The 25,926-nt window shown below is 37.2% G+C and overlaps 1 protein-coding gene across 50 annotated transcripts in view; it reads left to right on the forward strand.

The window, feature by feature from the left end:
• The window catches only part of RAPGEF6 (Rap guanine nucleotide exchange factor 6), a 240,722-nt gene that overhangs the window by 119,238 nt on the left and 95,558 nt on the right, over nt 1–25,926 (forward strand). For 44 of the 50 annotated variants that reach the window (XM_035290921.3, XM_035290932.3, XM_035290926.3 and 41 more), the window contains 5 exons: nt 7,042–7,173; nt 18,433–18,610; nt 20,335–20,471; nt 23,493–23,651; nt 24,245–24,397. In XM_035290921.3, coding sequence (XP_035146812.1) covers nt 7,042–7,173; nt 18,433–18,610; nt 20,335–20,471; nt 23,493–23,651; nt 24,245–24,397 — 759 coding nt within the window. The remainder of the gene's footprint in view (nt 1–7,041; nt 7,174–18,432; nt 18,611–20,334; nt 20,472–23,492; nt 23,652–24,244; nt 24,398–25,926) is intronic. The other 6 variants (XM_035290927.3, XM_078364887.1, XM_078364891.1 and 3 more) reach the window with 1 other exon arrangement.

A 25,926-nucleotide genomic window follows, 5' to 3' on the forward strand; every position in this document is an offset into this window, starting at 1 on the left:
GAATTGAAAAACTTTTTAATACTTACAAGTTACATCATTTAGAAACATCCTTCCAACTCCCATCTTTTAGTAAAAATAATGAGTTAGAAATGTTCCGTGTTTCTCCTGTAGTTTCACATACCTCAGGCACAGTGCTGTGATCTCTTGTGTATATACCCAGGCTTCCTAAGATTAGATGTAAGTATTTCCTTTAGGGCTTTTGAGAAATTGTAAACTCTATCAAGCAGGCTCCATACTGCTTTTTAGACTTTAGGATATATTTTAATTCTCTCTCTCTCTCTCTCTCTCTTTCTCTGTCACCTGATACTTTTCTTCATATGTCATTCTCTCTTAGAGTCCTAGAATGTCTCTTAGATACTGGTGGCTTTTAATTTTGTAAGGCCTCTGTCATCTTTTGCTTCAACTAGTGTCTCCTATCTCTTGTGTGTATCATTTTCTTCTATTTCACCTTCTCTGCTTCCAGAGTAATCCAAACAGTGGGTACCCTAAGAGGAATGTTGAGTCATAAGGTATATATATTTTGTTTTGGTTTTTGGTTTTTTGAGACAGTTTTGCTCTTGTTGCCCAGGCTGGAGTGCAATGATGTAATCTCAGCTCACTAAAACCTCCGCCTCCTGGGTTCTAGTGCTTCTCCTGCCTCAGCCTCCCAAGTAGCTGGGATTACAGGCATGTGCCAGCACACCCAGCTAATTTTGTATTTTTAGTAGCAATGGGGTTTCTCCATGTTGGTCAGCCTGTTCTTGATTGCCCGACCTCAGGTCGCCCGTCTCGGCCTCCCAAAATGCTGGGATTACAGGCGCGAGCCACCGTACCCAGCCTATATATTTTAAATGTAACCAATTGCTCCCCAAAGTGGCTACTCCTCAAATTGTTGTCCACAATGGTTACACCAGTTCATACTCCCATTAGCAGTTTATGAGAATATTGTTTTCCTCCATAGCCTTTCGTGCATTTTGTATTATCAAACTGCTTTTTGCCATTTTGATGGGGGAAAAATGTATTTGTTTTAGTTTTTATTTCTCTGATTGCTTGCAAGGTTAACATTCTCTTCTAGCTGTTTTTTTTTTTTTTTTTTTTTTTTTTTCCCCCTGCTGTTGTGACCTAAGTAGCCTTATGTTGAGATGGCAGAAGCAAAACACCTGAACACTTTGGATATCTGAGTCTCTGTATACTAAGGCAGTTGCCCCAAAAGTTGCCTGTACACTTCACTAGGGTAAGCCTTAATGATCTCAGGGCTCTTTATTGTTGTAACAAAATTTAGCCTGAGAAATATAGCAGCTCTTGTATCACTGTCCTTCCCAGAAACCTACAGTAGCTCTATGTTGTCTGTAGGCAAATTCAAAATGCCTAGCTTGGCATTGCTAATTATATTCTACCTCTAGCCTTTTCTCAATACCTCTCTTGCCCTCCACTTCCTGCCGTATATATCCGAAGTATTCAACAGACTTTGTAACTTTATAATGTCAGTATTCAAGCTGTTAGCTAAAAAGCTTTCTTGCTGCCTCCAGTAAAACTTTTAACAGTAGTAGGCCTTATGGACATACGATCTCCAGCAGAACACAGAAGTTCAGATACAGGAAATGGATGAAGGATACTGTGGAAAATGGGAAGTTTTGCCAGACATGGTGTGCTGGAAGGACAATGGGGTAAATGAATTGCTGATGAAAGGTCAGCTATTGAGTCCAGGGTGGATCAGAAAAAGAAAGAGAAAAAGCAGGTAAGCTGAGAGTGGGGAAGATTTAAGGAACCAAGAACTTCTCTTGGAGAAAAAGCCTTCCTTTTTGCTTCATTTGTTAGGAAAAAAAAAGATAAACTATTGGGTGTCGTGAACTCCCAACTGTTTCCCAATCTGGAAACAGCTTAGTAGGAAAGAGCAGTGGATTTAGTCAGGCTCCCTGTTTCAGTTCCCAGCACCCCAGTTTGCTACCTTTGTGACCCTGGGAAACCTTTATAACATCTCTAATACTAAGTTTTCTACTCTATAAATGTGGTATAATCATAGTATTACCTCGTCTTGTTGTCTGAATCTATGTGAAAGGCATGTTGAAGTGTATGTTTGGTACCAATAGTGGGTACTCAAATGTTAATTGCAGTCAGCATCATTATTATTCTCATTGCATAAGGAAGTTGAGGGAATTCCTGTATGAAATTTTCTTCCTGAAGTAGAAAGCAGATGCTCTTTGCTTATAAATCTGTCTCTACTCTTCACTATTAGACTGAGCTCCTTGAAGGCAGGGCCCATATGTTTTTATTTTTATGTTATCGTCAGAGTATCCTGGCACAAAGTAGAATATAATGGAAAAAATGCTAGAGTCCTACGTGGGTTTGATTCCCAACTCTACTACTTACTTGAGTGTAAGATCTGGGACAATTTGCTTAATTGTACTGCTTCCACTTCCTCATCAGTGAAATAGAGATAATAACACCTGCTTTTTAGGGTCTAGTGAGGGTAAAGATTGCTTAGTACATTGTCAGTACTATGAAGCCACTTGACAGACTTCTGGCTTTTGGTTCATTGTGTTACTTTTATGAATGACTTTGTTCTCCTTGGTCTTCTTACCTCTGTGGCAATTTGGAATATGTACTATCTCCTACTCCTGACACCCTAACCAAACATCTCACATTTTAAAGCTATTTTCAGTTCTTGCCTTTCCAACTACTTCATTCCTAGATGAGTTTTTAAAATATCTAAATAAGTGAAACTGAGTGAGAGGAAGGTCTTTTAACGGTGTCATATCCTCATCAATATTTCTGCATTATTGTAAGCGGTTATGAGCTTGTAATTTTTTTTGCTTTTTTGATATACATATTAGAGCTGTAAATGGCCTCTAAGCATGACTTTAACTTATCCCACAGGTTTTGATATATAGCATCTTAATTTTCTGTTTTAATATTTTCTAATTTCCAATTTGACTTCATTGATTTATGGGCCATTTCAATAGAGGATTATTTACAATTTTCCAATACATGATAGTTTTCTATTTATCTTTTTGTTATTTATTTTTACCTTATTTGAACTGTTATTGCTGAATTTTCTCTGATTTCAGTCTTTTGTAATTTGTTGACTTGCCTTCCTGTAAATTTTTGCAAATGTTTTTATATGTACCGTAAAAGAAAATGTGTTCTGGAGTTTTGGGTTCCATTATTCTGTCTGTACTCTTTAGGTTGTTTGTTAATTATGTTCATATCTTTTATATCTTTACTTGTTTTTGTGTTTTGCTTATTCAAACTGAAACAGATCTGTATTAAAATTTATAGCATAATTGTAGATGACATTTATGCCTTATACATTTAAAAAATTTTAGTTTATTTTTAATTAACAAATAATTGGATATAGTTATGGGGTACAGTGTGATGTTTTGATACATGTTCACATTGTGGAACAATCAAAGGTAGTTAATAATCTATCACCTTGGCCAGGCATGGTGGCTCACATGCACATTGGGAGGCTGAGGCAGGTAGATTACATGAGGTCAGGAGCTAGAGACCAGCCTGACCAATGTGGTGAAACCCCTTCTGTAGTAAAAATACAAAAATTAGCTGGCCATGGTGGTATTCGTCTGAAATCCTAGCTATTCAGGAGGCTGAGGCAGAAGAATCACTCAAACCCGGGAGGCAGAGGTTGCAGTGAGCCGAGATTGCGCCACTACACTCCAGCCCAAGTAATAGAGTGAGACTCTGTCTCTAAATAAACACACACGCACACACACCCCTACCCACCAATGCCCCCCACCATCTCAAATACTTATGAAATGTCCCCTTTTGGCTGTACTAATGATTTTGCACCAAGTGTACCTTAAGCTCTATCAGCTTTCTTTTGGTTGTGTTTGCATGATGTATGCTTTTCCATTCTTTGATTATTTAATATTTTTCCTTCTGTTAGCTTGGTAGTTATACACTTTTTTAATTATGCTTTTCTTAAATCAGAAATTACAACATAATATTCTTCACCTATCAAGTCTGCTTCTATAGCTTCATGGACAGTGCAGGGAACTTAGAGCACTTTAATAGCTTCATTTACCCTTCTCCAGACTTACATTCTGTTGTTGTAATGTATCTTAACTCATGTGTTTAATTCTTCATGGGATATTAATGTTACTATTTTATATAGTCAGCATTCATGTAGATTTACCCACACATTTTCCATTTTCCTTGTTTTTATTCTTTTTTGTGCCCAAAAGCTTCCATCTAGAAATATTTACCTTTCCCAGTGGATTTTATTCATAGTAGGGCTACGAAGGAATTATTTCCTTCATTTTTCTTTATTTGAAAGTTGTTTTTTTTTTCCCTTTTTTGAGGACTGTTTTTGCAAGGTATAGAATTTTAGTTATTGGAAGCATCACTCAATTTTCCTCTGGCTTCCAGAGTTTTTATTGAGAAGCCAAACATCAGTTTTGTTTCTGCCGAAGTAATCTGACCTCTCAGTTTCTTTTCCTGGCTACTTAAAAACTTTTGGCTGGGCGCAGTGGCTCACACTTATAATCCCAGCACTTTGTGAGGCAGAGGTAGGTGGATCACAAGATTAGGAGATTGAGACCATCCTGACCAACATGGTGAAACCCCATCTCTACTAAAATATAAAATAATTAGCCGGGCATGGTGGCATGCGCCTGTAGTCCCAGCTGCTGAGGAAGCCAAGTCAGGAGAATCAGTTGAACCTGGCTGGTGGAGGAGGCTGTGAGCCAAGATCGTGCCACTGCACTACAGCCTGGGCAACTGAGCAAGACTCCCATCTCAAAAAAAAAAGAAATTATCTTGGTCCCCTCCCCCTCGCCCCAATACATGTACCCTGGTTTGCATAGGTATTGGGGGGCACTGTTTTGTTTTGTTTTTTTTTAATCTTCCTGGGAGTTTTTAAACCTCCTTGATCTGTGACCCTAGGTCTTTCGTCACTTTTGGAAAATGCTCAGCCATCATCTTGCTTCTGTGTACTCGCTCCTCTCAGACTCTACTTATTCAGATGTCACGTTCTCACTGTATCTCCTGTGGTTCTTACCCCTTCTCTCCCAGCTTTACCTTTTTTCCTCTCCATCCTTCATTCTGTATATTTTTTCAGAATAGTCTTTACTTTTCAAATTCTCTTCTTAGCTCTGTCAAATCTTTTATTAAGCCCACCTGTTGGCTTTTTAATTTCCATAATTGTATTTTTTAGTTCTAGATTTTTCATTTCATTCTTTTTCTTTCTTTGCTGAAATTGTTAGTCTTGTATTTTTCTCTCTGTGTATGGTGGGTCACTAAACTGGATCAATTCTGACCTGTATGATCTGTGAGCTAAGAATGATTTTTACAATTTTAAGGAGTTGTTAAAAAGGAAGAAAAACACACACACAAAAGCATACAGTAGAGACTGTATGTGGCCTGCAAAACCTAAAATATATACTCTTCGGCCCTTAACGAAAATATTTGCCAACCCCCGGTATATGTTAAACACAGTTATTGTAGAGACTGTGTCTGACAACCTTATTATTTGAAACTTCATTAGTTTCTGGAGTTTATTATTCCTGTACTTCTCATCAGTGTCATCCTGTATCATTATATATGCGTGATTTCTTGGACTGAGTGGTGGATGTTGTATATGTAAAAAAAAAGTTTTTTTAATTGAGACCTAGGAGACTTTCTTCCTATAGTGAAGATTGTGTTTGCTTCCAACAGTTGACTGGAAACATTAGTAATCCTGTAAACCTTATTTTAGCATCAGGCATTGAGTTGATTCTAAAATTAGCATCACTTTATTTTTGGGTGACATTTACTCTAGAGTCTAATTTATTCTCCAGAGTCCCAATCCAAAGATGGCCCTTCCATCCTAGGCCTTGGAATTTAACCTCTATCCCTTTAGCCAGTGGCTGTCACACGTACTTCTTGACCTTTTAGCCTTTTCTTTAGGAATCAGAAAATATTCTTAGGAGAAAAAGTAACCTCAGAGGCCAGATATTTTGTGTATATATGTATGTATGCATTTCAGGTTTTCTGTTTATCTTAGGATTCATCTGTCATCTAACACACTATAATCAAGAGGGGAAGTTTGTGATATACTTTACGTGTAATTTTTATAATTACAGTAACTCCTCTTGAGATAATATAATTCAGACGCAGTCATTTCCTCAGAATACATTTAATTTACACTATACGTGTGTTTCTTTCATGTTTTTCAGTAGTAAAGCAGTGAGAAACCCTGTTTTAAAAATTAAATTGATTTTCTTAATAGCCCTTAATAGCAAGTTGCAGAGAAATCATTTGGAAAATATATAAGCATACCTCTTAGTAAAATGTTTACTACTCTGGAGTGCAGTGGTTTGTTTATTGCCTTAATTCCTGTAGCTTTTATTTTGTGAGATATCTGTTTTGTGATATGAAATATATTGTACAGCCTGCATACCTGATAAAGAGTATGACCATATTAAAGATGAATTGGTGGAGTCATTTACTTATTGTGTTTCTTGTGTCCCTGCACCTAGTGCAGACATTCATTAAATCATTCTGATTACTAAGAAATCTCTCAGGGGCCAACTGTAAGCTAATTCAATATTAAGTAAAGATGCTCACAAAAATTTTGGAATATTGAATGTAATCAGTTTGTTACTCGTCTTAAGTCTTGCTGCCAGTAGCTGAACTTAATTCCAAAATATTGCTGTTTTATTCTGGTATTCGTAACCATTTTTTATTAGTGAGGAGAGAGAGAGAGAGAATGTGTGTGTGTATGTGTGTTTAAAAGATAACATTTCTACACTTTATGATGGAAGGTTCTGATATTTTAACTTGGGAGAATAGGAGGACCAAGTTTTTCCTCTGAAATATTAATGATGACAGTCTCTTTTGAAAACTGTTCAGTGAGCTCACTGTTTGTAGGATATCCTAATAGTTTCGGAGAATGCTATATGGTTCTTATCATTTCAAAATATCTTTTTGCTAAAAGTGGAGAACTTGGGTTAGAAATGAGATTGCACAGTAATATACACAAAAATCTGTTGAAGTTAACGTGTCAACGCTTAAAAAAATAAAGCTTGACATTTAGAATAACTTAAATTATTTTTTTTTCTTCAGCTTCCAGCTGATCTTACCAAGATGCATCTCACAGACAACCCTCATCCACAGGTGACCCATGTGTCTTCTAGTCAGTCTGGTTGTAGCATTGCCAGTGACTCTGGAAGCAGCAGTTTATCTGATATCTATCAGGTAATACTTTAGGAGTTTGTGTGCTGTGCATATGGTTTTTTAATTCTACCAGATATTCTGTGCTTATGCCTTAGATGGTTAACATATCTTTCAGAGTATGACATTCAAGCATAAGGTCTTTGGAAAAATACTGTGTCAAATTTGTAAGCCTGATTAAAGAAGTGATCTGTCTTTTGAGAATGATTAGGTATAGTTCAGCAGAGTATGAATCTGGTGTTCTCTTTAATTTATCCAGGTGAATCCATATTAATATCTAATGCTTGTTTCGGTTAAAAAATTAGTTCTTGGAATAACTGAACTTAAACTTATAAAAAGGGTGATTTTTGTTATAATTGACTATATATGTCGTCTATATTTAGAAGTCATGAGGAAAATTAGAGCTGCTTTTCTACTATGAAGCCTCTATTGTCTATTGTAGTGTAGCATGAAATAAATAACAAATTAGAATATTTATTTACTTTTCCATTGTCGAAAACCTGAAAGGAACAATTTCAAATTTACTGAGTGATCCTTGTAATAGTGGGGAGAAGGTTCTAGGAAGACCCATAAGCTGAGAGAAACCTCACATGATCCTGCTGAGATTGAACCTAAGTTAGGTTCAAGCCAGAGCAGTAAGTATTTCAGGATCCAGATAGTGTATTTAATATTTTAACATTATGAATGAGTTCTCTTGCATTCATTTTTTATACTAAGTCATCAAAAACCAGAATTTAAAGTTACGGCACATCTCAATTCGCTCTAGCCATGTTTTAGGTGCCTAATAACCACATGTGGCTAGTGGCTACCATATACTAAGATTTGTAGAAATAGTATCATTGTTGTCTGAGGAAAGCATTTTAGACTGGTTCTACAGCATTACCCAGATTGAGATATTTTAGGAAAATCAGCCTTATTCTATTAAGGGAAGTTTGTAGGCAGATGCAAGATGGAACGAAGACAACACCCATTTTTTTGGTTTATATATTACTTTTTTCAACAAAGGTTATTGCTGTGGCCATCTATATCTCCCTTTTTGCTTTTTATAGTATACAGAACAAGGAATTTTTCCCTGTTCTTCATTTTACAGTAGACGAAACAAAGAATTAAGAGAGATTAAACAAGTTAAAAACAATACAATGGCTCTGGGACCACTTAGTGGTTGTGTTCCTGTTGGGCTTCATGCATTCTGCCCCTCCTCAAAAGAAATATCTTGTGAAAGAAAATTACACACCTAAAAATCAAAGTAGAGCTGTGGCTTCTCTAGACTCGTGTTTTTCCAGAGGAAAACCCTGAGGAGGATTGACCCTGGATCAGTGAAGTTCAGGGATGTGGGTATAGATTTCTCTCAGGATATATGAGAATATCTGGACTTTAAAGGTTTGGTGTTGAAAAACCATAGGAACCTGGTATCACTGGGATATCCACATCTGTAAGTAAGGATAGTGCACAGATTAAGATTCCAGGTCACTTGGAAAGACCAATGCTTTATTGTCTACTAGAGATGGGCTGTAGACAGTTGGTCCCTCCATCTTTGCAAAGATGGTGCAGGAGTTCTGTAGCATTGCACTTGTATTAGCACCTGCAGATTACTCGCCTTTTAGCTGGACAACCTGAGGATGGGACTGGAGTACACCTACTGGTGTTGGTTGGAGGTATTCTATTGCAGGACCATGGCATAGCCTATATAAATATGTAGAATAGTTCCATCACCTCAGAAAGTACCCATAGGACCCTTGGCTGTCAAGATCCCTTCTCCTAACCCTATCCTGTGCCCTGGCAACCAGCAGTCTCTTTTCTGCCCTTACAGTTTTGGCTTTTCCAGAAGGTCATATAAATGGAATCATATAGTTAAAAAAAAAATGATGCAGTGAAGCTTATGAATTAACCAATAAAAGTGCTAATGAATTTAGAGAGAGTAAACAGATAAAAGGAACAAAATTATTAAAACTCTAGAACCAAAATAGGAACTTAGAAATTTACAGGAGAAAATTGTAATAATGTTAACATCAAATATATAAAACCTAAGATAAAATTTAAGAGTAGTCAAAGAAGATAAGAAGATTTTCAAACTCCAACTTAACAGTTAACTTTTAGGACAATAGCCCAAAAATAGAAATAGCGTAAGCTCTAAAACAAAAATAAGTCCATAAAGATAAACTGTTGAGAACCAGCCCAACCCTATTCGTGGGTGCCCTGTGTCTGGCAGTGACAAGGGAGTGAGAAAAGAAATAGGGACAAAGACACAAGAATAGAATTTTACAGCATAGGTCCAGGGGTCCAGCACACTCTAGCGGGGTTGATCCGAGTTGGCATTGAGCTCTCGGCTTCTTGCGCTTTTATTGGGTGCATTATCCTGTTGATCCTGCAGGCTGTGGGGAGGGGGGTTGAAGAGGAAGATAGCTGGAGGAAGAGCATGTGTCTGTAGCATTCAGTAGCAATGTGGTTCTCCTAAGAAATACCAACTAAGGACACTGAGATTTTACCACCCATTGTGCATCCAGGTGTTTCGGCAAGAGAGGTGCAGTGGACACAGAGCAATCAGAATTGCTCCATTTTTTGAGAACATAGGCAGAGCCTGTGGCGTTCGGTGATCTCTGCCCTGTGTAGACCTTCTAGCCTTACCAGCTCCCATCTGCAAAGACCCTCCCAAGTCTTGTGAGCAGAGGTTGCATTACTTGCCAGTCTTTTGCATAAGCTCCCTTTAGGAGATCTTCACACAAACTCCATGGTGGGAAGATTTGTGGGACCAAAGCAGTTTTTTCTGCTCTGTAACCACACCGCAGTGTTCTGCAGTTATAGGGCGCTCTCCGATGGTCTTTACCATCGGAGTGTATGTACACATCGGTGTATGTACACATATGTTTCTAATCACATGCTCAGGAATAAAACAAGGAAAAGAAATATCAGTATTGGACCCTGGGTCTTTCCTTTCACCTTAGGCTACCTTTAGATTCTGTGTTGGAGCTATAAATATACCTCTTAGTTACAGGTGTATATTGCCGAGGTATACATCTTGGCCAGGAATAGCTGAAATGATTTGTCTAATTATTTGAATTTTAGCATATGAGATCTTTTTAAAGTGAATACCCAGCCTTTAAAACCATAAGCAAAGCCTTGTGATATAAGTATTTTTAATTTGGAGAGTTGAGGGGAAGAGATGAGAAGGATAGCCTAATAGCAATTTCACGTGCATGTATGTTTCTGCTTTTCTTCTTAGAGAAATTTGGAAACTTTTCAAGTAAAATCCAGCTTTTTTTGTGGGGTAGAAGACTATAAATTAATTTGGGCATTTTTTTTCTAATGTGGAGTCTTCTTGTCCAGAAAAATGAATGTCTCCCCAATTTTTAAAAATAATTTCAAATTTTATTTTAGATTCAGGGGGTACATGTACAGATTTGTAACATAGGTATATTGTGTGATGCTGAGGTTTGGGGCTTGAATGAGCCAGTCACCTGGGTTGGTAGTTTTTCAGCCCTCACCCCTCTCTCCCTGCTCTAATAGACCCCAGTGTCTCTTGCTCCCATCTTCATGTCCGTATATACCTGATTGTTAGTGCCCCATTATAAATAAGAACATGCGGGATTTGGTTTTCCTGATAGCAGTTCTTAACAGGAAAACTATTTACACTGTTTTGTGTGGCCAAATGTGTGACTACATGTCTATGCATTCCTTTCCTGAGAATTTTCATGTCTTCTGGTCTAAAAATAAAAGCCCTTGGCTCTTAAAGAAACTTCAAAATACAGTATTTACCACAGTGTAGGGGGGAAAAGCAAGTTAATGGTTCCAGTGTAAATGTGTTTCTAATCAGTATAGATTAAAATTTTAAAGTATATGATAAGGTATTAGAATGTTCTTAGAATGTTTTATGCATCTTCAAAGAGTACTCAAGAGTATAAGGAGTACTTTTTAGATTCCTTTTTCTATTTATTTCAGTCTCTTCCATGAGCTGGAAAACTGTGAAGTATTGATTCTTGAACAAAAGCACTTGTCTGTTCATTAACTCATCCTTAAACAACTCAAGGCACACATTTATCTTCCACCTATCTTTTCAGTTTCTACATAAGGAGTAAGTGTTTTCTTAAAAACCCCAGGGGTTCAGTTACCACCTCTATGGTAATATGATTTCCTAATGCACAGCTCTGAGTGCCAATTTCTTCAGAACCCTGGTGCTACATTTTCACCAGTATGTTCTTTTGTCATCCCAAGTCACCACATGTTCTCTTCCACCTTTCTTTAATATTTCTGTAAAGAATATCATCTGAGGTTGAGGTGGATCACTTGAGGTCAGGAATTTGAGACCAGTCTAGCCAACATGGCAAAACGCCCATCTCTACTAAAAGTACAGAAAAAAATTGGCCGCGAGCAGTGACGCATGCACCAGGTACTCAGGAGGCTGAGGCAAGAGAATCACTCAAACCCAGGAGGCAGAGGTTGCAGTGAACCGAGATGGCTCCACTGCATTCCAGCCTGGGCGACAGAGAGAGACTCCATCTCGGGGAAAAAAAAGGAATATCATCTAAGTCCTAGTCAGAATTCAAAATCTATTACCATTTTTAAACCCCCACTTGAAATAAATTGCTCTGACTTTAATTATTCCTGTATTTAAAGAGCCTTAATGCCTCATTGTTATCTAATTTACACTCCATTTTAAACTCCAAGCCTTTTACTTTTAACTACAATGTGGTTTTATATTTTACTGTTCCCCAACTTAAACATTCTAGATTCTGCCTCATGACATATGTATGTTATTCCCTGAACATGTCTGCCTTTTCCTAGCCTTGTGTTTTAATCATGCTCTTCTACCTGTAGCTTCACGTAGATAACATTTTCATATTGTCTCCCATGTTTTTCCAGCAAGAAGAAATGTCTCCTTCCTTGGAATCCTGCAGCAGGTTTTCTCTTGGACATGTCACTTTTTCTCTCTGCTTTTTTTGGTGGTTGCTTGTAAACTTAACATTTTCAATCATCATAGTAAATTTATGGAGTGCAGAGTTGACTTGTATCCCATACTGAGTCAGGCACAGTGTTGGCACTTAGGAAGTAATCTAGTAAAAATTTTTTGAGTTGAATTATACTTGAAAGTAGAAACCAATATTGGCTCCCACGAAAATACAGATCTCTGCTAACTAAAACTTGATTATCCAAAGCAAAGGAGACTTGACTTTGCCTGTCTGCCCTGTTGTATAGGTTATGAAATGGGTCAGCCTGGACTGCATAAGTAAAAGATTAACTTCATAGAGTGCTGACCAAGAAGACCTAGGACTAAATGGTCCATGAAAAGGGTTAAATGAAATACTAATGATGGGAATACAGAGAGGACTGAAAGCCTAAGGTTCTGGCTTGATACTGCCCTAAATTTGAAAATGCAGGGTTTTTTTTGTAAGTTTGTATAACTCTTACTTCTGCTCTATAGTTCTGTTCGTTGTAGCTTCATGTTTATCTAGATGCAAACAGGAAAAGGATATCCTCTGGTGGTTTATTTGGGGAAGGCCAAGTCATCAGAAAATCGCCTCAGACTGTCTGCCTTTCCAAATTATATTTATACATATACACAGAGACACATTCATTTGTCAGGAAAAGAAAAACACAAGAAGTTTCATACTGTGTTAGTCCTATCACATATATGTATTTCCTGGGCTTAACTCATTTATCATAATCTTTCTAAGGGTCTGATATATCCCAGGTGCTAAGATAAATTAGTTGAAAGGCCAGGAATCAGTCTTCTGTGTACCCTAACATGAATATGGAGTGTCTTTTGACCCACATATTTTGTCCCCACTCTTGATAATTATGATATGAGTCTCAAAGGCTTTATTAAATGTTTTTTGGCTTTTTTCTCCTCTCTAGTTCAGTTTGCATAGTTTTTATTGCCCTTTCTTTAAATTTATTCTTCTTACAGTTTACATCTCCTTACAGATATTTTCCATTTTTCATCTAATTATGTTTTTCTTCTAAATTCTTTAACTTATTTATAACAAATGTGGAAAGTTCTTATCTTTTACTTTCATTTTCTTTATCATTATTGAGGCTCTTTATAGTGATTTGTTTCCAGGTTATAGGTCACATTTCCCTGCTTCACATATGTAGTAAGTTTTTATTGTATTCTGAACATTATGGATATTACATTGAAAAAAAATTCTTACCTAATTATTATAGAATTAAACTGGAAACTGCATTTTCAGAAGTATCATGCAGGACTTCTTGTCCTGTGGTCATAATCATATCTACCTTTATCTTAAGGACCTGGTTTTCCTTTGTTTAATCAAGGAATTCGTCTTTATATTTTTTTTTATGTATTTAATTTTAAGTTAAATTCTTTTAAATTTCCTAGCATGTTTTTTTTACCAATCTTATTTTTTATTCTTAATTGCTATTTTATTAGCTTATGCTCTTGTATACTGTTAATATTTTAGTAGTTTAGTGTATTTTCTTAACTAATTTTATTTTTATACTCTGTAAAAAGTACAGGTATAAGAAAGGCAGTTGTGGTTTTTTGGAGGGTTTTGGTTTTGATTTTTGAGACAAGTTCTCACTTTGTCACCCAGGCTGGAGTGCAGCGGCAAGATCTCTGCTCACTGCAGTCTTCACCTCGAAGCTCAAGCAGTCCTCCCACTTCAGTCTCCTGAGTAGCTGGGACTGCAGGCATGTGCTACCACACTGGGCTGATTTTTGTATTTTTTGTAGAGACAGGGTTTTCTCCATGTTGCCCAGGCCAGTCTCAAACTCCTAAGCTCAAGCCATCTGACTGCCTCAGCCTCCCAAAGTGCTGAGATTACAGTCAGGAGCCACTGTGCCTGGCCTACAAAGGCAGTTGAAAGGGTAGATTATATTCTTTTTTTTTTGAGACGGAGTTTCGCTCTTGTTACCCAGGCTGGAGTGCAATGGCGCGATCTCAGCTCACCACAACCTCTGCCTCCTGAGTTCAAGCAATTTTCCTGCCTCAGTCTCCCGAGTAGCTGGGACTACAGGCGCGCGCCACCGTGCCCAGCTAGTTTTTTGTATTTTTTAGTAGAAACGGGGTTTCACCATGTTGACCAGGATGGTATTGATCTCTTGACCTTGTGATCCACCCGCCTCGGTCTCCCAAAGTGCTGGGATTATAGGCGTGAGCCACCACGATTCTTTCCTTTGCAGTTGGTCTTAAAAGTTTCCTAAAAAAGTTCTTTTAGTAGCCTTCTCTCAGTCCCAATCCATGAATTGCCTTCTTCCTAAAGAACTGTCTTCTTTAATGTCTTTGCTTTTCATGCAGATGATAATTAGCCTTACCTACTGTCCGTATAACTAAATTTTATCTTGCCTTTTTATGTTGTGAGCCGTCTATCTTTTTATCAGACATAATCTAAAATATGGTAATGAGACTAGGTTGAAATAATCTGGGTCAGGGGATTAAAACCTTATTTAAAATTGGTTTAAAAACCTGAATTTTTAATGCAGATTACACTTAAAAATTGATAAGATTGAAAAAGGATGTACCAGGAGTGAGCTCTTCTACGTATTGAGAAATTGTATAGAAAATATTGCTTTTGGTTTTTTCCCCCACTAGTTTCTTAGATTAAATCAGTATATGTAAATAAGGTTTTTGAGCAAGTCTTTTTAGCATGTACACATATTTAAATTTAAAACTACTTGTCTTTGAAAAGGGATTATAAACTGCAAACAAGTTTGTGGTTCCATATATTATTCAAAAATATACTCCAGGTGGGGCACAGTGGCTCATGCCTGTAATCCCAGCACTTTGGGAGGCCGAGGCGGGTGGATCACCTGAGGTCAGGAGTTTGAGACCAGCCTGGCCAACACAGGGAAACCCTCTCTCTATTAAAAATACCAAAAATTAGCTAGGGGTGGGTGTGGGCCCCTGTAATCCCAGCTGCTCAGGAAGCTGAGACAGGAGAATCACTTAAACCCCAAAGATGAAAGTTGCAGTAAGCTGAGATTGCACCATCACACTCCAGCTTAGGTAACAAGAGCAAAACTCCATCCTTATATATATATATTACACACACAGACACACACACACACACACACACGCACACACACACACACTGTCCATTTAAACCCTCAAATTTCATAGCCAGAAAACAGCTCAGAGCACACTAGTCAGTCATGAGATAGAATTGCCCTATATGACTGTCTTAGTCCATTCAGGCTGCTGTAACAAAATACTGTATCGACTGGGGGATGATAGCTTACATACAACAGAAATTTATTTCTCACTATCCTTGAGGCTGGAAAGTTAAAGATCAAGGCACCAGCAGCAGATTTGGTGTCTGAAAAAGGACCTCTTTCTGATTGATAGAGGTACCTTCTAACTGTAACTTCACAGGGTAGAAGGGGTGAATGAGCTCCCTCAGGCTTCTTTTATACCAATCCCATTCATGAGAGTTCTCATGACCTGATCACTTCCCAAAGGCCCCACTTAATAATATCACCTTAGGAGTTAGGATTTCAACATAAGAATTTTGAGGAGATGCAAACATTCAGACAATCTCAGACTCTTAAAAACCAGCTTGTCTAATTTAAAGATCACATTTTGAGTATTTAGTTTGGATTGTTAAATGACTATCAGTTAAAGCTGTGCAGAAATCCAAAGGAAGTGTAAGACATTGTCTTAGGAAACAGATCCAGACTTTCCATTTCTAGGTATCGGAGGCTTAACTTGAATTAACAAAAGCTGAGAGGCCAGTGCCTGTGGTCCTCGCTACCAGGGAGGCTGAGGCTGCAATGAACTGTGATAATATCACTGATCACTCCATAGCTTGGGTGACAGAGTGAAACCCTGTCTTTAAAAAAAAAAAATGAAAAAATGTGAAGCCATTGACCACCAGACAAAGCAGAGGCAACTCTAGCCTCAGGGTACCTGGATCCTTGCAGATGTGTCTGCCTCTGTCTGTCTCTGGTCTTTTGGCACCTTATGGCTTGCTTATTTTCCTTGCTTGCTTTCTTTGTGACACTTTTTGTCAAAAGCACTCTTTCTCTGTCCTGCATGCTCTGTTTCTGTTGTTCTGTTGCTCTGAGTCTTTGTTTGCCTCTCTTGTACAGTGTCCTCCTCCCCGTTCCCCTCCCATTCCCTGCCTATTGGTTTCATTTTCTCCTTTCATAGAAAGGCATTTCCATGTGGCTATAGGCTGTCTACTTTCAGATTCTTCCAATTTAGCAACTGCAAACAAGTTTGTGGTTCCATATATTATTCAAAAATATACTTCAGGCCAGGCAGAAAGGATGCTCTGCTTCCAGATCTAATAGTGTAAAGAAGTCTAGAGAAAAGCTCTTTCTACCTTAGTTTAGGTAGCTAGGGAGCAGGGCACTGTTTCCCACTGAAATCTCTGGGTTTAAGATGGAGAGGAATAGTAGTCCTCAAAAGAAGGAAGATCAACTGGCTCACCCTGTAATCCCAGCAGTTTGGGAGGCCAAGGTGGGTGGATCACATGAGTCCAGGAGTTCGAGACCAGTCTGGGCAACATAAGGGGACCTCCTTCTTTCAGTCTCTACAAAATTTAAAAAATTAGCTGGGTATGGTGACACATACCTGTGGTTCCAGCTACTCTGAGTGCTCAGGAGAGAGGATTGCTTGAGTCCAGGAGGACAAGGCTACAGTGAGCCGAGATCTACAGTGCACGCCACTACATTCCAGTCTGGGTGACAGTGCAAGAACCTGTCACACACACAAAAAAAGACGATCATCTTGGCAGAGAAAACAGTAAATGTTCAAAACAGGAGATACTTAATGAAGTAGTCTTCACTAATACTCATATTTAAGTGCTTTTTATTTATGGAATTCTTGTATGTCCAGTCATTTTTTCTGTAATGCCTTAATGTTCATGCTTTTTCATTAACAATATGAATCAAGTATAATATTTAGAAATACGTATATATGTGTGTGCATATATATGTATTTTTGAGACAGAGTCTCTGTCGCCTAGGCTGGAGTGCAGTGGCACAATCTTGGGTCACTGCAACCTCCGCCTCCCAGGTTCAAGTAATTCACTACCTCAGCCTCCCCAGTAGCTGGGATTACAGGTTCCTGCCATCACTGCGGGCTAATTTTTGTGTTTTTAGTAGAGACAGGGTATCAGCTATCTTGGCCAGGCTGGTCTTGAACTCCTGACCTCATGATCTACTTGCCTCAGCCTCCCAAAGTGCAAGGATTACAGGCATGAGCCACTGCACCCAGCCAGAAATATTTTTTAAGAATCTACTTAGGGGCCGGGCGCGGTGGCTCAAGCCTGTAATCCCAGCACTTTGGGAGGCCGAGGCGGGTGGATCACGAGGTCAAGAGATCGAGACCATCCTGGTCAATGAGGTGAAACCCCATCTCTACTAAAAATACAAATTAGCTGGGCATGGTGGCGCGTGCCTGTAATCCCAGCTACTCGGGAGGCTGAGGCAGGAGAATTGCCTGAACCCAGGAGGCGGAGGTTGCGGTGAGTCGAGATCGCACCATTGCACTCCAGCCTGGGTAACATGAGTGAAACTCCGCCTCAAAAAAAAAAAAAACAAGAATCTACTTAGGACAATTTTATCTTCTAAAAAACATTGTCATTATTTTCTATGAATTACTTTTTAATTTATGGTTTTTAAAATTTTTATAATTTCTTTATAAATATGTGACACTAACACATTTCCAAATAATAGATTGTAAGTATAAGGTCATTTTATAGATTGATTCAGAAATCACAGCTCTTTGTACACTTTTAGATCCAACAGTAAGATACTGGGAAATGAGGAGTATTTGTTCAGTCCTTTACAGTGGGTCTATTTTAGAGTATTTTAGTACTATTCTTTACCTTACTTTAAACTTCTGTTCTTAATTTATATGATTACATACTCTACTACCCCTAAGCCTCTGTGATGAAAGAACAGTATCTTCTGCACAGTACCCAGCACAGACTAATAGGTACTCATAAGGTGATTGTTGGTAAACTTTTTCTTTCTGGTACTTCATGTTTTAGGATACTCTGTAGTAAACTTTTATGAAATACAAGTCTTTGGTGGAAAACAGATATTAATACATTTAGTGATGTTTGAGTCTTCTGACCATTTTATATTTGCTGACTCTGAGTTATCACCTAGTTGTCACACTGTGGAAAGACGAGCCTGTAAATTTTGGGCAGAAAGAAACCTTTTATAAATAGGTATAATTTTGTTGTGTTCTTGATGCAGCATATAGCGTTGCCTAAGTCTTTTTAATATTTTGTAAGGGGGGTAGTTTTGATTAATTCAGACTGTGACTTACAATATTTTTAACATGTAACGATAAGTGATCAAGATTTCTTTTCATAGGCTACAGAGAGTGAGGTGGGAGATGTAGATTTGACACGTCTTCCAGAAGGACCTGTTGATTCTGAGGATGACGAAGAGGAAGATGAAGAGATTGACAGAACAGATCCATTGCAGGGACGAGATCTTGTTCGAGAATGTCTTGAAAAAGAGCCTGCAGACAAAACTGATGATGACATTGGTAAGAAATACATGTGTTCACCATAAGAATTTGTAATTTAATTTATATGGTTACCTATTGCTGCATAACAAATTATTCTAAAACCTAATAAATGTATGTTGTTTTAAACCATTATCTTAATAGTTTTTGTGAGCCAGAAATTTAGGAGTACCTTAGCTGGGTGGTTCTGGCTTGTAATCAGAATTGACAGAGGGCTGCAGCCATTCAGGTCTTCCCTGAGCTGAGCTGTAGAATCTGTGTCCAAGATGGCTATTTACATGGCCTTTGGTGCATGATGACCTTCAGTTCCTCTTCATGTGGGCCTCTCATTGACCACTTAATTGTCCTTACAACATGGCAGTTGGCTTCGCCCTAAGTAAGTTATCCAAGGGAGAATAAGACGAATGCCACAGTGTTTTTTATGATCTGTATTCAACAGTAATGCATCATTACTTCTGCTAAATTCTGTTAGACCAAGTAACTCTAATACAATGTGGAATGGGACTGCACAAGGACAATGACTATCAGGAGGCAGGGATCACTGGGAGCCATCTTTGAAGTTGGCTGCCACAATATATATAACAAAAGCTTTGATTGCATTAAACTGATTTTTTCCCCTCACAGTACAGTGTTCAGTATCTGTGAATTTGCTTTTGGAAAAACTTGCAAATTTTTGTAAATTTATATTTTTATTTTCCTAGCTTAAATATATGTATGTGTTGTGTGTATGCTTAAAACATAAATTTTTCTTTATGTAATTTTTTACAAAATTAGTTACTATAGTTGGGAAGTTGAATGATACTAAAGATGTTAATGTTATCTTTAAGAAGCAAAGATCACTTGTCATGATTTAATTAACGATTTTTATCTTAGATTGTATTTTTATGATAGCTATCATTCCAATTAAAAGAGGCTGCTACTAATAAAAATTGTTTATGTGAGTAAAGATCAATGTATTTGAACATTCCTTGCCATTCTAAAGATATCATATAGTTAAATAACTTGCATTGTAGATTCATGCTGTGAACATTACCTGGACAGAAATTGAAAGTGTATTTTTACTGATACAGAATTGTATACTATACTATTTTCATAAAACTAAAAAAATGAAGATATAGTTAATTCCTATTTTCTGTGGATATATAGCACCTTGTAGTTATTCTTAATGTCTTTGCTGGCTGCTTATATGTGTTTCTTCCTTATATTTATTTATTTCTTACACACATATCCATAACAGGGAATGGTCTAAGGCACTCATAAACATTTGTTGGTTAAAGAGAGTTACCTAGTTAGACAAATTTTGAATTCACATTTATTATCCCTGTTTTAATTACTTTTTGACATTTGTTAATGGCATTTTAAAATACTTTTGCTTAATAAGAACTAGACAAAAGACTTTTCACCAAATCTATTAGATCAAAGGCCATCACTAAACCCATGGAGTGGCTAGGAATATTAGATATATTCTCTGCTTTCATCTGAACCTGCATAGTTTCCTGGTTCTCTCTGGAGATTGTGAATTCTGGTATCTTCCAGTAAGTCCATATTTATATGAGTCTGAATATATGTATAAATCAAAAAATTGATTTTAAAAATCAGTAGTCAAATTGTACCTTAGTTTCTCTACTTTAGCAATATAAATTTATAAGTTAATTGGGAAATTGGTTATTGAATTCTAGATTTCATTGTATTTTTTAAGTATAGTCCTCAATGGTCTTTATACCAGAATTTCCATTTTCTTGCAGAACAATTACTGGAGTTTATGCACCAGCTCCCTGCTTTTGCAAACATGACCATGTCTGTAAGGAGAGAACTCTGCTCGGTGATGATTTTTGAAGTGGTAGAGCAGGCTGGAGCTGTTATTCTTGAAGATGGGCAAGAGGTAGGTCAGCAAATAAATCATATACATTTCTTATGGATACTAACTTATAAAATAATTTAATTTCTGTAAACTTGTCCTGATTTTTGAGTCCTGATTTTTTAAATTTAATTTACTCACAGTAGATTTTGCACAGAGTTGATGCTCCATAGCTAATATTCAGTGAACCAAATGTTTTTACTTCTCAAATTAGGTTGTAATTTAAATAGATTAAATAGATTTAAAGGATTCTTAAACATTTTTCTATTTATATAATTAAATCATTATTGTTTAAAATGTTTATCAAGAATTCTTCTCATTCCTTGTCTCTATTATACACTTAAAAGGAAAAGAATGGGCCAGGCGCAGTGGCTCAAGCCTGTAATCCCAGCACTTTGGGAGGCTGAGGCGGGTGGATCACGAGGTCAAGAGATCGATATCATCCTGGTCAACATGGTGAAACCCCGTCTCTACTAAAAATACAAAAAAATTAGCTGGGCATGGTGGCGCGCGCCTGTAATCCCAGCTACTCGGGAGGCTGAGGCAGGAGAATTGCCTGAACCCAGGAGATGGAGGTTGCGGTGAGCCGAGATCGCGCCATTGCACTCCAGCCTGGGTAACAAGAGCTAAACTGTGTCTCAAAAAAAAAAAAAGGAAAAGAATGAGGAAAGTGTATTGGTACCAGTGCATCCTAGGGAACTGCTGACATTGAAGCATATAGGTGAAAATTCTATATTAAAAAATGCTCCGATGACAGCTTGTGGATGGGTGGAAGAAGGATGCAAAGGGATTGAAAGGTATTATTGCCATCAGGAAGTGCTTTATTATTTTTCTTATCAAATGGGTAAAAATGCTGAGATTTTGGTAAGTGAACATTGTCTTTTAGTGGGAAGGTAAATTGGTATAGTATTTTCAGAAAATTATTTAAAAATTTTTAACATAACCTGTTATTCCACTTCTGAGTGTCTAAGCTGGGGATGTATGTAAAACTCAAAAGAGTGATTTCAAAAGATGTTCATTGCAGCACATTTATAATATAAATTACATATTTGTTGCTTATATAATCTGTTATATGTAATTACATAATTTTATACTATAACATATAAGTAAAAATTGCACATAACCAAAACATCCAGTGATAAGCAATAGTTAAGTAAATTATTATATAGCTATTGAATGTAATATAAAGGTATTCAAATTATTTTTTAAATTATTTGATACAATTTCCTTGAGGATAGGATCCCTGTCTCTAGACTCTGTTTTCATGTTTTCTCCCTATATCCTAGAAGACATCTGTCATATAGGATGGGCTCCCCCCAAAAGTTTGATGAACAAATGAATGTAGTATTAGTTTTTTTAAGCAGGATATTCTAAATATTTCAATAATATAAAATCTATACAGAAGAGAGAAATAAGCTTTAAACAACTGTATACAGTAGAATTTTAAGTAACTTCTATTTTCTAGAAGTTTTTGCATTCTCTTAATTTTCCACAGTTGTATCAGCAAAATTGTTGTATGCCTACTTTGTGCCAGGTACTATTCTCGATATGGGGTTATAGGGGTGAAAAAAGCAGATACACTCCCTGTCCTCCAGTAGCTTATATAATCTACAAGTTGTGTAGTGAGTGTATTTTAAAATAATAAAGGTATACTTTTGAAAAAGAAAAAAAAACCTTATTACCATTGATTACCCTTCAGAACCAACTGTCTTGATGTCCCTTAAATCACATTAAAACTGATGAAGGTTCAGGCTTATAAGAGGGGTTGATATTAAAGGAGAATAAGTGGTCTTTCATTGATAGATAGTATGCCTTTATAATACATCTTCTTTGGGCTGGGTGCAGTGGCTCATGCCCATAATCCCAATATTTCTAGAATCCTAGGTGGAAGGGTCACCAGGAATTCAAGACCACCATAGGGAACATAGCAAGACCCTGTCTCTATCAGAAAATACATTGGCCAAGCATGGTGGCACACACCTGTAGTCCCAGCTACTTGGAAGGCTGAGGCAGGAGGACCACTTGAGTCCAAGAGTTTGAAGCTACAGTAAGCTATGATCGTACCACTGCACTCCAGCCTGAACAACAGAGCAAGACTCCATCTCTAAAATAAATAAATAAATTCTTAAAGCATTAAATATTTCTGCATAGGCCGGGCGCGGTGGCTCAAGCCTGTAATCCCAGCACTTTGGGAGGCCGAGGCGGGTGGATCACGAGATAAGAGATCGAGACCATCCTGGTCAACATGGTGAAACCCCGTCTCTACTAAAAATACAAAAACTTAGCTGGGCATGGTGGCGCCTGCCTGTAATCCCAGCTACTCAGGAGGCTGAGGCAGGAGAATTGCCTGAACCCAGGAGGCGGGGGTTGCGGTGAGCCGAGATTGCGCCATTGCACTCCAGCCTGGGTAACAAGAGTGAAACTCCGTCTCAAAAAAAAAAAAAAAAATTTCTGCATAAATAAAGGCTTTATTTTCTTAACATTTTGAATCTTTTGTCAGATATGCCTTAAAATTTAGGCTTTTACTAGTCTTTCTGAAATAATCATTAGCTATCTATTTTTTTTTCTTAAAGGTTTGTTTTTTTAGTCAGGCACTATTGTGAGCGCAGTGTATATATTAACTCATTTAATTAACATAATAATTCTATGGTAGATACTTTACTTATTACCATTGGAGCAGTAGAGAAACCAAGGCCCAGAGAGGTTAAATAATTTACCCAAAGTCATTTAGCTAGTTAGTGGCATTGTATGGATTAACATTCCGAGAGTTTGTGCTCTTGGACATTATACTATGTTGTCTCAGAGAATCTGGTCAATTATAACAGTTATTGTTTGGTGACTAAAAGAAGAAATAGCAAAAGAAAGAGCAAAATAGCTTTCATAGGCTCAAAGCATAGGGTGTTACAGAGTATTTAGTAATACAAACAGATTCTCCTTCTTCCTTTTTAAATTATACAAGTTATATATATTGATAGATTCTTTTTCAAAGTTAACATATAACTACCTTTTTTAAAAGATTCATAAAACCTTTGTTTTTCTCTATAGCTTGACTCATGGTATGTTATTTTAAACGGCACTGTAGAAATCAGTCATCCAGATGGAAAAGTTGAAAATTTGTTTATGGGAAATAGTTTTGGAATTACCCCCACTCTGGATAAGCAGTACATGCATGGAATTGTCAGGACTAAAGTAGATGATTGTCAGGTAAGACTATCGCTTTGGTCAAGTCCTCTTGCTTGCCTGTTGATTTAAAGTAGCTGAGCCTGTTTTGTCCTCCTTAAAATAAAATACCTTTATTTAAGAATTAAGAGTTTCAATAGCTCACAGTTGATAAAGGAAACTAGATTTTGTATCTGCCTCAAATATTTGTGGGCTGTTTATAAAGTTAGAAATTTTCAAAAAAGCATTTATACCAAATAAATACTGGTGTGTTATATTTCTATTTGATATTAGCCAGCTCAGAGTCCTTTAAAAAAAAAAAAAATAAAGGAAAGAAATAGGAACTTCTGAGTTTGTTTCTGACTTAACTCCTGCTTCATGTTTTCTTTACATAGTGTCAGTTTTGAGAGAAGTAGAAGTTCACTTCTCCTTTTAAGGAGCAAAATTCAAACAGATTAGACCTCTTTAGTCTCTTCGTATATGAATTGTTTCACCTTCGTTTTTGTTAAAGATTAAAGGAATTAAGTGAAAAGAAACTAATGCCACTAGATTTCTTACCTTTGTGCTCTGCCTTGGTACATCGTGATATATTTATGTACTATAGGTTCATTAATTGTCCCCATGTTGTTCTTGGACAGTTTGTCTGCATAGCCCAGCAAGATTATTGGAGAATTTTAAATCATGTGGAAAAAAATACCCATAAAGTTGAGGAAGAGGGAGAAATTGTTATGGTACATGAGCATCGTGAACTAGACCGGAGTGGAACCCGGAAAGGACACATTGTAATCAAGGTGGGTGTTTTTACTTATTATTCTAGTCACTGATACAGTAGAGCTTTCATCTTGTTTTAAACCACTTTTTAAGTAGTGCCAGATAATTCATTAACACTTTGGAATCTAACTTAAATAAATGTTGGCTCTTTTGTCTTTTTCTAAGAGAGTTTTTACATATTTTAATGGTGAAGGATAATTTATTGCCATTTAATATCAGTGTAGGTAGGGTATTATTTTAGAATATAATGGTCAGAGTTTTCCTTTTCAAACTTATATTGTAAGCCACTGAGTGTGGGAGTCAGTTTCATCAAAGACAGTAGTATTTACAAACAAAACAAAATTTAAGGACCAGCCATAAAGGTATAAGTAATCCTAGGTTAAGATGCAGAGTGCTTCTGGATCTCTGTGGCACTGAAATATGCATTTAACTTCTCTGAACCTCACTTTTCTTATCTGAATATGGAGCTAATTCAAGGATTTATTAGGGCTAAATGAGGTAAATCAAAAGCCTTAGCACAAATGTAGAGTCTGAGTATTAATCCTCATACTGTTTTCCTGTTTATAAGTTCTACCCTCTTCTATTTGCCTTCTCCCCTCCTGTCTTTTTAAAGATTTGGATATAAACTGAACAATTATAGTTGAAAGGAGGGAAATAAACACATAACTGTTTCTCTTTTCAAGCTAGTCTTGGTAAAATTAGCATCACTGTTAATTGCAGATGAAGCAGGTTACTTAATAATATGAAGGAGTTAAGTCAGAGAGATAATTTGAAGTCTGATGTCACACTTGTTCTTCCCTTAGAGTCAGGCTGTTCCTCAGAGAGCTTTCTTTTTCCTAAACAGATGACTGTAAGCTTTGTATGTAGAAATGATGAACATATTGGTGGACTACCATAGGCTTATACATAGACTTTTTTATTTTAATTCATTTTTATCTTTTTGTGAAGACTCATGTGTTTTAGCAATTTATTTCTAAATAATTTCAAACTAGAAAAGTTGCTAAAACAGTAGCGAGATCTGTGACTCAGATTCCTCAACTGTTAATATTTTCACTGCATTTGCTCCATTATCACCAGTCTTTTTCTGAACATTTGAGAGCAGTCTGCAAATGTGATGCCTCATCATTCCTAAATATTCTATTGTGTATTTACTAAAAACAAGGACACTCTCTGACATAAGCACCATAGAATCCTTCAAGTTAGGAAGTAAACATTGCTAAAATAAAACCATTCAGGGCTAGGCACAGAGGCACAGTGGTTTATGCCTGTAATTCTAGCACTTTGGGAGGCAGAGAAGGATGGATCACTTGAGGTCAGAAGTTTGAGACCAGCCTGGCCAACATGGTGAAACCCCATTTCTACTAAAAATACAAAAATTAGCTGGGCATAGTGGTGGGTGCCTGTAGTCCCAGCTACTTGGGAGGCTGAAGCATGAGAATCACTTGGACCTAGGAGACGCAGGTTGCAGTGAGCCAAGATCACGCCACTGCACTCCAGCCCGGGCAGCAGAGTGATTCTTCATCTCAAACAAGCAAACAAAAAATCACAC

This window comes from Callithrix jacchus, chromosome 2 (assembly GCF_049354715.1).
Source record: "Callithrix jacchus isolate 240 chromosome 2, calJac240_pri, whole genome shotgun sequence".
NCBI classification, from domain to species: Eukaryota; Metazoa; Chordata; class Mammalia; order Primates; family Cebidae; genus Callithrix; species Callithrix jacchus.